This window comes from Rhineura floridana, chromosome 20 (assembly GCF_030035675.1).
Source record: "Rhineura floridana isolate rRhiFlo1 chromosome 20, rRhiFlo1.hap2, whole genome shotgun sequence".
Lineage (NCBI taxonomy): Eukaryota > Metazoa > Chordata > Lepidosauria > Squamata > Rhineuridae > Rhineura > Rhineura floridana.
In genome coordinates, this window is record NC_084499.1 from 10,993,547 (window position 1) to 11,010,002 (window position 16,456).

General features: G+C 44.6%; 1 protein-coding gene across 1 annotated transcript in view; it reads right to left on the reverse strand.

The window, feature by feature from the left end:
• The window catches only part of PAPPA (pappalysin 1), a 284,791-nt gene that overhangs the window by 84,020 nt on the left and 184,315 nt on the right, over nt 1-16,456 (reverse strand). The window contains exons 11-13 of the mRNA XM_061604307.1: nt 12,331-12,429; nt 11,497-11,632; nt 8,533-8,746 (exon numbers count right to left, since the gene is read on the reverse strand). Coding sequence (XP_061460291.1) covers nt 8,533-8,746; nt 11,497-11,632; nt 12,331-12,429 — 449 coding nt within the window. The remainder of the gene's footprint in view (nt 1-8,532; nt 8,747-11,496; nt 11,633-12,330; nt 12,430-16,456) is intronic.

A 16,456-nucleotide genomic window follows, 5' to 3' on the forward strand; every position in this document is an offset into this window, starting at 1 on the left:
GACAAGGGACCCTACCTGGAGACGCTGCTGTGGATTGAACCTAGGACCTTCGCATGCCCAGCAGTTGCTGTGCCGCTGAACTACAGCCCTCCCCTAAATCATAGAATCATAGAATAGCAGAGTTGGAAGGGGCCTATAAAGCCACAGAGTCCAACCCCCTGCTCAATAGAGGAATCCAAATCAAAGCATGTCCAGCTGCCTCTTGAATGCCTCCAGGGTCAGAGAGCCCACTACTTCTCTAGGTAATTGGCTCCATTGTCATACTAACAGGAAGTTTTCCCTGATGTCCAATCAAAATCTGGCTTCCTACAACTTGAGCCCATTATTCCATGTCCTGCACTCTGGGACGATCGAGAAGAGATCCCGGCCCTCCTCTACGTGACAACCTTTCATGTACTTGAAATGGGAAAAACCAACTGGGTATTTGCAACTGGTGCCATGCACAGCAATTCACCTTCCTGTCTGCCCTTCCCTGCATGCACCAGAATTTTAATGTTTGCCTGGGGGAGTAGGCACATGGCTGGCTCACCCTGGCCTGGAAACCAACATAGAGCATATTCTATGCCCGTTACATAGTCAATTCCCACAACCATTATTATTATTATTATTTATTAAATTTTATTTATACCCCGCCTTTCGGCCAAAGGCCCTCAAGGCAGCTTACAAGAAAAATAAACACAGGTATAAAAATACAATAAAAATATTATAAAAGCAATACAATTTACAAAAATTAATTTAAATAACAAATAACATTATCATTATCATTAACCATTAACCAAAGAAGCTGCACTGAAAGGAGAAGGCAGGCCCTTCTGCTTAAAACAGGCCATAGCTCAGGTGGCAGAGCATCTGCTTTGCACGTGGAAGGTCCCAGGTTCAATCCTAGGCATCTCCCAGTCGGGCTGGGAAAGAATCCATCTCTGGAAGCCTGGGCAGCTGCTGCTAGTCAATGGGTTGTAGCCAACTCAGAGCAGACCCATTGAAATGAATGGACCTAAGTTAGTAAGGTTCTTCAATTTCAACGAATCTACTCTATGTAGGACTATCACTGGATACAACCCGAGGTAAACAATACTGAGCGAGATGGACCAGAGATGATGCAGTTGAAGGCAGCTGCCTCTATTCCTATTTTAGGGGAAGGGCCGTCGCTCAGTGGCAGAGCATCAGTTTGGCATGCAGAAGGTTCCTGGTTCAATCCCCAGCACCTCTAGTTTGGGCTGGGATACATCCCTGGACTGAAACCCTGAAGAACTGCCGGCAGTCACTACAGACAATTCTGGACTGATGGCCTGACTCAATATAAGACAGCTGCCTATGACCCTATGATATGGTCAGAGAGAGAGAGAGGCAATTTTAATGGGATCAGGCTAGGGATGGAAGGATCTGTCAGTGTCGCTTCTCTCAGTTTCTCATTTCTCCAGTCTTAAATTCAGTTCTCTGCATTTCTGCAATTTGCAAAAAAAAAAATAATTTTAAATCCTCATAAAAATTTTCAGCATTTTACTGTGAATTTTCCCTAATAAACACATTTTTGTAGACAGTTTTGACTAATGTGCACATTTTTGGAAGCAATGTTCCCTAATATGAGGCATCATTGCATGTTATTTTCACCAATACATTCATTTTTATGCAAATTTCCCCCTAATAGATGCATTTTTGTCAACGTTAGTTGGCTGGACAACAGCATCACAAAATGCGTATAAGTGAACATTTCGAATGATGGCTGTGTTTCAGATCTCATATTGTTTCAGAAAATACGAATTTGATAGATTTGGTTTTAAATATGAACTGAATCAAATTTCTCCCCCATCACTACATGGCATGTAGTTAAAACTACCACAAGATGTGGTGGTGGCTACCAACTTGGTTAGCCTTAAAAGGGGACTGGACAGTTTCATGGAGGATAAAGGCTATATGTTATCTCTGGTATTGGAGCCAGTATACTTCCTAATATTATGTATTTATTGATTATTACCTTTATATCCCACCTTTCCTCAAAGGAGCTCAAGATGGCACACATGATTCTGTCCCTCTCCATCTTATCCTTACAGCAACCCTGTGAGGTAGGTTAGGCTAAGTGACAGTAACTGTTCCAAGGTCACCCAATAGGCTTCATGGCTGATCAGAGGATTTCAACCCTGGTCTTTCCCAAGTCCTAGTCCAGGCTTAGGTAAAGGCTATTTGTCAGACCGTATCTCCCTATATGAACCTGCCCGGGCCCTGAGATCTTCAGGAGAGACCCTTCTCACAATCCCAACACCTTCACAAGTGTGACTGGTGGGGACACGAGATAGGGTCTTTTCGGTGGCTGCCCCTAGGCTCTGGAACTCCCTCCCTAGGGAGGCAAGAATGGCCTCCTCTGTGCAGTCCTTCCGCCGACAGCTAAAGACTTTTTTCTTCCGGCAGGCCTTTGGAATGGAAGGCTTTAAGGGTAGTGACTGAAGAGGATGCTGTATGTTATTGCTTTACTTGTATGCTCCTAAACTGGGTTGCAGTATTTTAAGAGTATATCTAATTGGTTTTAATATCTTAATAGTTTAATTCTGTTTTAATGCTGATTTTTATATGTTTATATGTTTATATGTTCTTAATTACTTTTATCTGGAAGCCGCCTTGAGTTCCAGTTTGGAAAAAGGGCAGGGTATAAATAAAGATAATAAATAATAATAATAATAATAATAATAATAATAATAATAGTCCAACACTCTAACCACACCACCACACTGGAACAGTTGCTGGAGAATATGACTGGAAGAGTGATGTTGCACTCATGTCCCATTTGGAGCTTTCCATAGAAACCCAGAACAAAATGCTGGAGAAAATCGGCCTTTGGTCTGATGCAGCACATCTCTGCTTTTCTCTAGGTCTAACCACCCAGAGCTATTTCCCACTAGAAGGGCAAGAAATTTGATTCAGGTTGCATTTCAAGCAGAATGTGCAGAATCTGCACTTCCCAAAACACTATGAGAACCGAAACACAGCCATCCTTCGAAATTTGCACTGATTTGAATTTTGCAATGAAATTCTCTAACCAACCAAGGTTTACCAAAATGCGTATGTTGGGGGAATGTGCATAAAAGGGAATACATGAGTGAAGATAACATATAAATATGCATTATAAGAAATTGCTTGCAGAAATGTGTACCTTAGCAAAAAAAAAAAAATGTGCTCCTTAGGAGAAATTTGGACTTAAATGCTGGGGAACCTTCATGAGGATTTTTTTTTTAAATGCAAATTGTTGCAGAAATGTGGAGAACTGAATTTAAGACTGGAAAAATGAGAAACGGAGAGAAGCGAAATTGACAGAACTTTGTATCCCTATTTCCCACCCCCTCTCCCCTATTTTGACTAGTCTGTTTGAGAAAAAAGTCGCTGTCAACAACAGACCTAGTTTGCATGGGATTCTGTCCTGAATATTTCTTCTCCCTCTCCTCAAACCTCTGGAAATCTCCTTTTGTTAGACCCAGAAGACAAAGATAACTAAATCTATAGCAAAAGATATAAAAAGATTTAAAAAAACAATGCCGACAGTGTGCTCTGACCTAGATACAAGGCACCTCTGATCACTCCATTAGAATAAGATGAGTACATTCAGGAGCCCAAAGAGGAGCCAGATTGAGTTTCAAATGAGAGGTCCAGTTTGTGGACGTCTGGCCAAGTCCCAAGGCAGAAGTGAGATGGAGACAGAGGGAGACCTGCTGGAACGAAGACTGCAAAGGTGGCGTCTGAGAACGTTGGAATGGGGATGCGGGGGTGGGAATCAGGGATTCAGATTGCCTCTCCCCATCCTTGGGTCATTTCCTCTCTTCTGAGCTAGAACAGGATTTCTTTCCATGGCATTCAACAACACGTTTTGTGATTAAATCAGTGCCAACACAGGAGAAGTGGGAGTGGTGGTTTTAATCAGCGGGCCAAAAACAAAGGCTTGAAAAATTCTGAAGCCACTTTTGCAGGGTGTGTGTGTGTGTGTGAGAGAGAGAGAGAGAGAGTGAGAGAGAGAGAGAGAGAGAGAGAGAGAGAGTGAAAAGGGCACAGAATTCCTTTTCTGAAATGCCTTTTCCTTGTAACTATCAGTGCTTCGATTCAGCTCTCTCTTTGAACGTCTGCAAGAAGGCACCTATCTTAAGGTTTGGGAAACCGATGCAATTGCTCAACGAAATGGGCTCAAAAGCCGGATGATGGTTAACTACAATAAAAATGTTGAAAAACTCTGAAGATTTAGGAAACGGTCCACTTAAATCCCAAACCACATGTATGAAACAGGACTTTATTTTTAAAAACAGGACTTTTATTGTTATTAAGGAAAACCTAGGCACTTTTGAACACTGCATGTTTACCTCAATGAGTGCTGTACAAATGTATCTAAAATAATCATTGGAAGCAGCATGGAGGAGGTTTTAGAAAAGGGTTTTTTTAATGGCTTCTACAATTGGGACATCTGGTGGGGCACTCATGCTTCTGGTCAGCCATCATAGCGCATCCTGCGTAAATAAGGCCGTGTTAAACCTTATATCATTTGTGGCCTTCCAGACATTTTGGGCTTTAACTCTCATCACCCCTAGCCAGTCTGGGGCTGATGGGAAGGTTGGGTGCTGTTGACCTGAAGCTTAATGGGGTGAGTCTACCCCTGAGGGATCAGGTCCGTAGCCTCGGGGTTGTTCTTGATTCCAGGCTGTCCATGGAGGCTCAGATTTCGGCAGTGAGCCGGGCAGCTTGGTATCAACTGCACCTCATACGGAGGCTACAACCCTACCTCCCTGTCCATCAGCTCCCACTGGTAGTACATGCCCTGGTCACCTCTCGATTAGAGTACTGCAATGAGCTCTACGTGGGGTTACCCTTGAAAACGGTCCGGAAATTACAACTGGTGCAGAATGCGGCGGCTCGTTTGCTTACAAACAGCCGCCGCCGTGATCACATCACGCCAGTGTTATTTCATCTACACTGGCTTCCAGTTGTTTTCCGGGCCCAATTCAAGGTGTTGGTGTTAACCTTTAAATCCCTATACGGTTTCGGTCCAGTTTACCTGAAGGAGCACCTCCAGTACCACCAATTAAGCCGCCCGACTAGATCAGCCACGCAGGGCCTTCTCTCAGTCCCACCAACAAAAACAGCTAGGTTGGTGGGGACTAGAGAGAGGGCATTTTCAGTGGCGGCCCCCACTCTCTGGAACTCCCTCCCGTTTGATCTTCGCCATGCCCCTTCCCTGGATACATTTCGCAGAGCCTTAAAAACTTGGCTCTTTGGACAGGCCTTTGGGATCTCCGGGGTGGGCTAATTTTTCTGTGATTGTTTTATAATTGTTATTGATTGCCCTACATGGTTTTATACCGCTACATTAGTGTTGACTGTATTGTATTTTCTTTTGTATTACATTGTATTTTACTGCATTTTAATGTGTACGTCGCCTAGAGTGGCTTCGGCCAGATAGGCGACACAAAAATTAAATTTATTATTATTATTATTATTATTATTATTATTATTATTATTATTATTATTATTATTATTCCAAACTGTCTGGGGGGCATCAGGTTGGCGAAGCCTGTCCCTATATACTAATAGCAAACCCATCTTCCCAGTGTGATTCCATCTGCACACAAGGACCTGGAACCTTCAGCACACAAAGTAGACGCTGTGCCACTGAGCGATGAGCCTTTCACAGTGGAGTAGTTTGGACTCAGAGACAGAGGGCAATTGACTATGAATCAATGACAGAGGAGGGGAGATAATGGCACATGCAAGGAAAGAAAGGCATCTTGTCCAAAGGCCTCTGAAAACCTGCAGCTGGCACTGGCTCAGAGTGGCACTCCCCCAAACTTTGTCTTCATAATTTTCATTCGTTTATTTTTAAGGGATTTATATAAACTACCTTTCAACACCTTACCAAAATAAATAAATAAATAAACTAAATAAAATAAACATGGTGATAAATCAAATAAAAATAACTACATCAACATCAACACCCCGCAATATGTAAGAACTGTATAAAAGTGGTCCATAGAACAGAAAAACAGCAAGGAAACTTTAAGCCCATAGCCCAAGCAGATTTGGATTCCTGTATTGAGCAGGGGGTTGGACTTGATGGCCTTACAGGCCCCTTCCAACTCTATTATTCTATGATTCTATAAGGTCCCAGGTTCAATCCCCAGCAGCATCTCAAGGTAAAACCGGGGAAAATCCTCTGCCTGAAACCCCGGAGACCTCTTGCCAGTCACCGTAGACAATACTGAGCTAGATGGATCTGCGATCTGATTCAGTACAAGGCGGCTTCCTGCATTCCTAATCCAAAGCAACATACAAGCAACGTGAACAGAGGATTAGAAACAATATAACGGTCATTGTTTTGTGCTAAAAAGATATCAAGATAGGAGTCAGATGAGCCTCCCAGAGGAGAGCATTCCACAGCTGGAATGCCACCACTGAGAAGGCCCTTCCCCCCCCCCCATTATACTTGGAGATGGTGGAAGTTGCTGAAGGAGGACCTCTTTTGAAGATCTTGGAGTATGTCAGAGATGGGGAAACTGTAGCCCTCCATATCAGGGAAAGGGTATCTCTTTAAGCCCGAGGGCCATATTCCCTCCTGGGCAACCTCCCAAGGGCCACATGCCAGTGATCAGTGGGCCGAGAATAGGGATTGGCAAATCTGTCAATTTCAGTTTCCCTTCATTTCACATTCTTTTTCCAATCCTAAATTCAGTCCCCTGTAGTTCCATCTCAGTTGGTGGATTTTTTTTTTTAAGTCCTCATGAAATCCATTTGCATTTTCATGCAAATTTCTCCTAGTGCGCCCATTTTTGTGTGTGCTATGTCACCTAATAAGTGCAAAGCAATTTTCCCTAATACAACCCACTTTTGAATGTTATTGTCATGAATACAGGCATTTATATGCACACTTTTACCCTAGTACAGGCATTTTCTATACACATTACTTGGCTAGAGAACTGCATTGCAACATTCTGAAAAGTGTGAATTTTGAAGGATGGCAGTGTTTTGGTTCGCAAAGTGTTTCAGAAAATGGAAATTTGGCAGATTCCCCTTTCAGTGAGAACTGGACTGAATTTCTCACCCATCCCTAGTCCAGAGGCAAATTGAGCAGGACAACCAATGTAAATTTTACCTCTGTAGGCTAGTTTCTTTGGCTGCACCCTCTTCTTCCTCCATCCAGCCAACCAAGAGGCATTATAATTATTCAAAGTGCACATTCCATCCTGGCAAAGGCACTCAGGTTATACAGCAGGTCCTGTGAGGGGTGTGATCTGGGAAGATATGTCTGGGTGCCCTGGGGAAAGTTCCAAGGGCAGGATAGAGAGGCCTGAAGGATTGTATTCAACCCCCAGGCCTGAGGTTCCTCACCCTTAAGAAGAGCCCTGCTGGATCGGGCCAATGGCCCATCTAGTCCAGCATCCTGTTATCCCAGCGGCTAACCAGATGCCTCTGGGAAGTCCAAAAGCAGGACCTGAGTGCTACAGCAACTCTGTGGTTTCCAGCAACGTGGCATTTGGAAACATACTGCCTCTGATTATTGAGGCAGAACATAGCCATCATGGCTAGAAGCCACTGATAGTCTTCTCCATGTGTCTAATTACTAGATATGTATTTGCCAACCTGGGTTCCTTTTGGAAGGAAAGGTGGGATATTATTATTATTATTGTTATTGTTATTATTGTTATTTATTATTGTTATTATTACATCTCCATCATCATCATCCTCTTTTAAAGCCATCCAACTTGGCCATCACTGCCTCCTGTGGGAGCAAATCCCATAGTTTAACTATGTGCTACATGAAGACTCTGCTGCACTAAAGCTGTCATCATCCCTGACTGGGTGGGGATGATGGGAAGTGAGGATCCAACAACATTGGGAGGGCCACATACGTGCCCCCTCCCCAGTGTGTGGGTAGGCACTTGTGCAGACAAAGGCCCTTTCCGCTATCCCCTGCTCCCAAGCCGGGAAGGTCTTGAAAGGTCAAAGCATGCACTCTGCGAGACAGGTTATGCCCGACCCACCCAGTGAGCCTAACAGCTGAACGAGGTCCTTTAAACCCAGCTCTCCCCTAATCCTACACACACACAGCTATACCACCTAGCCACCTTGGGGTTGCTGTGGAAATAAATTAGGTGTGAAAAGCACTATGTATGGTGGTGGTAGGGAGAGCTTGACAGAACAGATCAAGGTCTCTTGCTTGCTAGCTAGCTTGCTTTCCTGCAGTGCGAGCCTCTCCTCTTTGAGCTGCCAGCTCCGTTCCAGGAGGTGCCGAGTGCGGATTGAAGCTGAACCATGAAAGCAGAGGGGAGACAAAAGGGGTGGAAATAATCTGCTGACACTTTCCCATGTGGGTTAAATGCTCCGTCCGCTTGCCTTCAATGGGAACGCCGCAGTTTCTGCCAGCAATGGCAAAGGTCAGGCGTCCTTTTCTTCCCCTGCCTCTTATTATCCCCTTGATCAGACCTGCTGAGGCTGGAAGCCTATGGGTGGTAAAGACCCAGCTGGGGGAGAGAGGGAGAGGAGGGGGAGGAAGCAGAAAAGGCTCACCTCTGCTCAGCCGGGCTATAGGTCTGTCCGCTCTGGCAGCTGCTGACGGTGATGGGGTCAAAGTTGTGGAAGGAGCGCAAGGCCACCCCAGAGATGGCCACGAACGGGGAGCTGAAGGTGATGAGGACGGCCTGGGTGTGGTAGAAATGCTGGCTGAGGTCGTGGATGACAGGGACAATCAAGGGGTTTTTCCTGCAGCTCAAGCCGTGGACCCCTGTCGGGAAGGGAAGGAAAGAGCAAAGAGGAGGAAAAGATGGAGCTTCAGATGGTCACTCTGGTTCTCCTCTATTTATCAAACTTATTCCTTTCAAGAACTGACATCCCGCTTTCCGCATGTATCTCAAAACAGCTTACAAAGAAAGAGAAAATGTGCAACGTGCAAAAGAGAAAACATAGGGTGACACATCGGACAGTAAGTATGTTAGAGCAGCGTTCAGGGTCCAAAGGCCTCTTGAAATGAAACCGGCTGCCTGAAACTTTTAACAGGGAGATTCCTGCTTCCTATCACTGAACCGTTTCGACGGCAACGGGTCAATATAAGAACCACTGTTTAAGAATCAGTGCCTGAGTTTTCTTTTTTTCCTTTTCCCTCCCTGCCCCTTCACCCTTGTGTGTTGTGAGTTTTAGACTGTAAGCCCGTGGGCAGGGACTGTTCTGTATTAGTTAATTGTATGTAAGGCACTCTGGGAGCCTTTTTGGCTGAACAGTGGGGTAAAAACAGAATACATACATACATACATCCTTTTTTTTGGAGGGGGACAAGGAAGGTTTACTTCATTGCTTTGCAAAAAAAAAGTGGCCTCACACATTTCTATTGAGACAACACATGGGGTTTTGATCCAACGGTAACTTAAGAAACTTATGAAGTTAAGGGAAGTTCCCTGTCCTTCCCTCCGAAGTTCCGGAAAAGCCTATCCCATCCAAAAGGATGCTTTTCAATGCTGTCTTGTTTAATGGGATTGTTTTATTGTATACTTATTTATTTATTATTTAAATTTTAATGTTTGTATAGCTGGCTTTTATACTTTGTAAACCATACGGAAGCTCATTTTGGCACGGAGTGGTATATCAATTACATCCTCATCCAAAGGGAAAGGTGGCGTGGCTCAGTGGTAGAGCACCTGCTTTGCATGCAGAAGGCGCCAGGTTCAATCCCCAGCGTCTGCAGGTACTGCTAGGAGAGATCCCTGCCTGAGACCATGGAGAGCTGCTGCCAGTCAGTGTAGGCAACACTGAGATAGACTGACAAATAGTCCAACTCAGTGTAAGACAGCTTCCTTTGTATGTCCTATGGGGCGGGGGGAGGTCTCCTGAGCAATGTGGGATGAGAGAGGAGGGAATCATTCAAAATGGAATGGAGGTCTATCCAATTTGGGGTGATTCTTCCCTCCTCTAATAGTCTCTGGCACCCCATCCCACACTGTCTGACTGTGATCAATCATTGCATCCACATTCGCCTTGTAGACGGGAATTGTTATTTGTTGTTCACGCGCTTGTTACAGAGAATTCAGACAAGACTGTTGCCAGCCTGCCACGTTTCATTGTTTTATTTCATTGTTCTCCCTTTTTTCAAACCTGTTTACTGATTATTTTTAAAATGTAAAGTGCAATTGTTGAGCCAGTCTACTCCCTGTGGACTCTCTATTTGGTCTTCCCAGGGCTACTGTACCTTTACTTAGAAGCTTGCAGCTTCTGCCTCTGTTTGGCAGGGACATGACTTTACTGAATTGCCTCTTAATTAGTTGGGTATGTTCTCCATGACAGTGGCAGGAACTTTCAGTACCATTGTTCTTTCGTTGCCAGTTTATTTTTCTGAGAAATTTTTTTAACATTGGGGGAGTGTACTATGTTAATTATATAAGGTATTTATTGTGAATTCTTGTTACGGACTGCTGTGGGACATATTGTATGAAAGGTGAAATGCGAACACCGTAAATAAATAAAATACATTCCACAGCCAGAAATGAGTCTCCTCCTTAGTCTCAGTGTTGCCCTTGTAGAACTCAGCAGGCAGGAGGATGGGGTTCAATGTCTTGGCTCTGCCTCTCATTGGCTCCGGCTCGACCTATGGTGGAGCACCCGGCCTGCCCTGCCAGTCCCAATGGGAACCAGCCACCACTGCAAAATGTACAATTTCTAGGTAATTCCTAGAAGTAATAATTACTTCTCTGTGTGTGTGTGTTTGTGGACTGCCTTCAAGTCAATCCTGACTTATGGCGACCCTATGAATAGGGTTTTCATGGTAAGCGGCATTCAGAGGAGGTTTACCATTGCCTTCCTCTGAGGCTGAGAGGCAGTGACTGGCCCAAGGTCACCCAGCGAGCTTCATGGCTGTGTGGGGATTCGAACCCTGGTCTCCCAGGTCGCAGTCCAACACCTTAACCAATTATTAATAATCTAATGGAAAGGTGTCCCCGCACTTGTAGTGCGAGTCGTTTCCGACTCTTAGGGTGACGTCTTGCGATGTTTACAAGGCAGACCGTATATATGGGGTGGGATTGCCAGTTCCTTCCCCGGCTTTTCTTTACCCCCCAGCATATGCCGGGTACTCATTTTACCGACCACGGATGGATGGAAGGCTGAGTGGACCTCGACCCCTTTTTCTGGAGATTCGACTTCCTCCTTTCGTTGGAATCGAACTCCGGCCGTGAGCAGAGCTTCGGCTGCGTTACCGCCGCTTCCCACTCTGCGCCACGGAGGATCTTAGCTAATTATTAATTATGAATACTTAATAATCTAGCTAATTCTTAGCAGTAATAATTACTGCTCAATTTTCTTGGCCCCATGCAATGATTTTAAGGAGGGTCTTCTAGTTCTGCCTCCCCCCCCCCACAAAAAAATGTATCTAAAGGCTGGCTATCTGGGAATGCCCTGAAAGAATGGTTTTATAGCTGAAAATACTATCACGATTTTTTTTTGTTTTCATAGTGAAGGGCAAAAGACAAACAGCAAGAAGGTTCTTACCAAGGTCATGACTTTGGTCTTTAGTGTCAGCCAGTTGCACAGAAATGGTCTCCTGCTTCTGATCGAGATCATCGGTCCCATCTGTAACCAAGTGGATGATCACGGCAGCAGCAACCATTGGATGCGAAAAGTAAGCCTGAAGAGAGAGAGAGAGAGAGAAAGAGAGAGAAGGGAGAAGAATTCCAGGGTACCAGGTGCAGGAATTCATGGTTTCCTATTTGGCCCTCTCGAAGGAAAGCAATTGCTGGCTGAGACTAAAAGCATATCTAGAGAGGGACCACTGTTCAGTGGTGGAGAAGATTGTTTGCATGCAGGAAGTTTCAGCTTCATTCCTCCCCATCTCCTGTAAATTGTCCTGGATTACAGAGCTCAGAATGTGTTTCTTTGGGAAGGGGAATTGTTTTTAACAACAAAAATTAATGGAAAAGTGTACTGACTTTTGTCTCTCTCTCTTTTTTAATAATATTTGTATACCGCTTAATGTACAAAATGTATATACCGCTTGATTTTAAATAGAACTTCTAAGCATGATGTTATGTAGTGGTATACATTATTCATTATAGATTAATTCCATTGGGAAAAACTGCCTACAAAGATATGCATATCTGGAGAAAATCATACTTAAGATGCTGAGAAATTTTCATGAGGACTTTATAAAACAATCGCAAATGTGGAGAACTGAATGTAAGACTGGAAAAAATGAAAAGCCGAGTGAACCCAAACGGGACAGATTCATCCATCTCTAGCGTGCAGGGCTGTCTGCACTTCTTGGAAAAGTTGTAACACCTTCAATGAACAGTTATTGTGGTTATTTTAAAAAGAGCAATGGCTTACCTTGAGCCAGAAAATGGTCTGGGTATTGTTGGCGGTGCAGGGGTACCAGGCATACTGAGACATTCCATCGCTGAAGTCATACACTTTGGTTCGACACACCTGAGAGGAAGAGGAGAGAGAGGAGGAATCAGCATGAAGTCCAGCTGAGCTCTGGAAAAGGTTAAGAACCTGAGAACGTAAGAAGGGCCCTGCTGGACCAAGCCAATGGCCCATCTAGTCCAGCATGCATTTCTCAAAATGGTCAAGCAGATGCCTATGGGAAGGAGAACCTCAGCGCAACGGCACACTCCCCCCTCCTGGAGTTTCCAGCAACTGGTATTCAAAACCATACTGCTGCCAACAGTGGAGGCAGGAAGTGTCCATCATGGTTAGTAGCCATTGATAGCCTTGTCCTCCATGAATGTCTCTAATCTTTTTTGAAAGCCATGTGAATTGGTGGCCATCACTGCCTCTCGGGGGAGTGAATTCCATAGTTTAACTATGCACTGTGCAAAAAAAGTCCTTTCTTTTCTCTGTCCTGAATCTCCCAACATTCAGCTTCATTGGACGCCCATGAGTTCTTATGAGGGAGGCATAATTTTATACATTTCTATCATGTCATCTCTTACTCGCCTTTCCTCTAAACTAAAAAAGCCTATATGCTGCAATCTTTCTTCCACCCCTTGATAATTTTGGTTGCCCTTTTCTGAACCTTTTCTAACTCTGTAAGATCCCTTTTGAGGTGAGGTGACCAGAACTGTACACGGTCAAACACAACAGCATGGTGATATCGGCAGTTTTATTTCAATTCCTTTCTGAATGATCCCCAGCTTGGAATTTGCCTTTTTCACAGCTGCCGCACACTGGGTTAATATCTTCATCAAGGTATCCACAATGACCCAGTCACTGCTAGTTCAGACCACATGAACATATATGTGAAATTAAGATTATTATTTTTTTGCCCCAACATACATCGCTTTACACTTGTTTAACACTGAATTGCATTTGCCACTTTACTGCTCATTCACATGGTTTGGAGAGGTACTTTTGGGATGCTTCACAATCCCTGAACAATTTCATATCATCAGCAAATTTGGCCACCTCATTGCTCACCTAGATTGTTTATGAACAAGTTAAAAAGCACAGGTCCCAATATGGATCTTGGGGGACTCCACTTTCAATGTCCCACCATTGGAAGAACAGTCCATTTATTCCTACTGTCTGCTTCCGGTTACTTAACTAGTTCCCAATCCTGCAGAGGACCTTATGAGGTACTTTGCTGAAAGCTTTTTGAAAGTCCAAGCCAGTGTGGTGTAGTGGTTAGAGTAAAGATGCGAAAATGTTTTCCACCCAAGGGCCACATACTCTTCTGGGTAAACTTCTGAGGGACACATGGCAGTGGTGGGCGGGGCCACAGGCAAAAGTGGGTGGAGCCGCACATGTGCATTGTATCTTTGTATAGTAGGGTAGTTTCTACAGATATTCAAACACACCTCTCTCTACCCCCCATCCAGGCAACAAAGAAGCATTATCAAAGTTCAAGGACACCTTCCAGCCCCACAAAAAAACCCAGGAGGGTATGAAGCAGCATCTCAACACCCAGGTCTGCTGCTGGCCCTGCCTTTCTAGGTATGTTAATTGTGGTACATCTGCCAGAGGCTGTTCCTGCACAGCTGGAAGCATGGGTGGGGACCCTGTGGTCCTCATGTTGTTGCTGGACTTCAACTCCCAGCAGCCCAGCAGTCAGCATGGTCAAAAGTCCAGGTTGATGGGAGATGGTCCAGCAACATCTGGAGAGCCATAGGTCCTCCACTCCTGGTCTTCCAGTTGTTGTTGGGCTCCCACTCCAGGGATAATGGGAGTTGGGACATATGGAGGGTTGCAAGTTTCCCAGCCCATGGCCTGGTCCTCTAGTTGTTCTTGGGTTCCAGTTCCCATTAGCCCCAGCCAGCATGGCCAACGTTCAGGAACGGCAACTGAAGTCCAGAAACATTTGGAGGGCCACAGGATCTCTTCAACTGCCTCCTTCAGACTTCTCAAGACAAGCTCCAGCTACTCCCAGCTCTGCAACTGCCAACTTGGTTCTGTGTCCTTCCTCGCCCTGTTGGATTAAGGTGCAAGAAAGAAAAGTCGGCAGAGAGGCGTCTATGAGGATATTTTCAAAGCTGGGGTGGAGTTAGTGGCAGATCAGTTCCACGGTGGCTCGAGTAAGAATAGTCCCCTTATATCCCCAAGGAAAAAGTCAAAGCAATGCAAAAGTAGCACTCTGAATATTTGGGAACGGCAAGGTTGGATTGGCCAAAAGTGAGGTAATGATTTCTCTAATTTGAATCCCCAAAGGCCGCAAGCAAAAGAATCCACGGGCAAAACATAAATCAACTTTAATGGGCTGGAAGAAGTTTTTCAGTTTTGTTTAAAAATAAGGGGGGGGGGAGAGAGAAAGGAAGGGAAATGAAAACCTTGACTGGGACCAGACTGCACTGAGCCTTGCCAGTGGATAAAGTTACATTTTACAACAGTGCAAGACTTTACATAAACTATCTTTGGCATTTGAAATCCATTCCAGCAATTCGACATGTATCATTTTGCAATTCTCCATTTCTTGCATTTTCAGCAGGCTGCCTCTCATTGTGGAAAATGGCATTTTTCTTCAAAAAAACAACAACAATAACAACAAAAAAACCCTATCCAGTCAGGGGATTTATCTTACCCACATCTGCAATTTATATGGCCGTCAAACTCGCCAACATGAACAGAGAGCCTCGCTGGAGTTCTATGGCCCTCTCTTCTCCCTCTTAAACCTGCTTGGCCCCCAAGAACACAGAGAAAGGAATGCGAGAACCGGGGTTTGGCACTGTTCACGTGTCGCTTAATGGATGAGTGAGAACCGATATTAAAAGCTGACCCAAACCTCCACTAAAAAAACTTGAGCCAAACCCAAAACAAACCATTGTTGAGGGTCAGGAAAGCTCTGATAATTTAAAGTATCTGTGTTTCGGTTTTTTCCTCTTTTTTTGTTGCTGTTGTTGCAAACCTCAGCATTTTCCCGGGATCTGTTTGCAACCCAGAAGCAGAAATCTTAAAAAGCACAGGAGCAATCTGGTTGGAAAGGTCCTTTCTAATTTCTCTTTTCTGACCTGTAAGGCTGCACCGTGGGGAGGTGTTTTGATTTCTCTACCATGGCACAATGACTTCTTTGTAACTTCAATCCTATTCAGGTGTTCTGCGGGGTGGGCACACTAAACTCCATCCCCATTCCTCTCCATCTTGTGGAGGGTGAATGTCATAAAAGCATCAGAAAAGCCTGGCTGCCAGATCAGGCCAAAGGCCCATGTAGTCCAGCATCCTGTTCTCTCAGTGGCCACCTAGATGCTCCAATGGAAAGCATGTAAACAGGACCTGAGCTCAACAATGCTCTCATAAGAGTTCAAAAATCTGTTTACCACAACAGTTGGACCTGCCTTCACCTGCAGAATGATGGATGGTTATGATAATTAAATTTATATCCTGCCCTTCCTCCCAGAAGGAGCCCAGCACAGCAAGCAAATATTAAAAACATCTTAAAAAGATTTCCAACATAGATGTGGGCTGCACGTTAAGAAATTGAAGGACCTCTAACAACTAAGTATATCAACCTGTGTTGGACTACATCTTACATCTTCCCTGACCATTGACCTTGCTGGCTGGGTCTCAAGGGGATTGGAGTCCAACAACATCTAAAGGATACCCTTGCCATACGCTGTCAACCACCAATTTTTCCTGTGCCCAAATTTGCCCACAGTCAAGTGTGCACTGGCTGTCCTAAGCTTAATATTTTTTTTCATATGTCAGCCAAATATTAAGAACATCAGAAGAGCCTGCCTACTGGATCAGGTCAATGGCCCATCTAGTCCAGCATCCTGTTCTCTCAGTGGCCAACCAGAGGCCTATGGGAAGCCAGCAAGCAGGACCTGAGTGCAACAGCACTCTCCCCACTTGTGATTCTCAGCAACTGGAATTCAGAGGTATAGTGTCTCCGACAGTGGAGGTAGAACATAGCCATTGTGGCTAGTAGCCATTGTTAGCCTACTCCTCCATGAATTTGTCTAAATCCTTCTCAAAGCCATCCAAGTTGGTGGCCATTACTACATCCAGTTTGGCTGTGTGA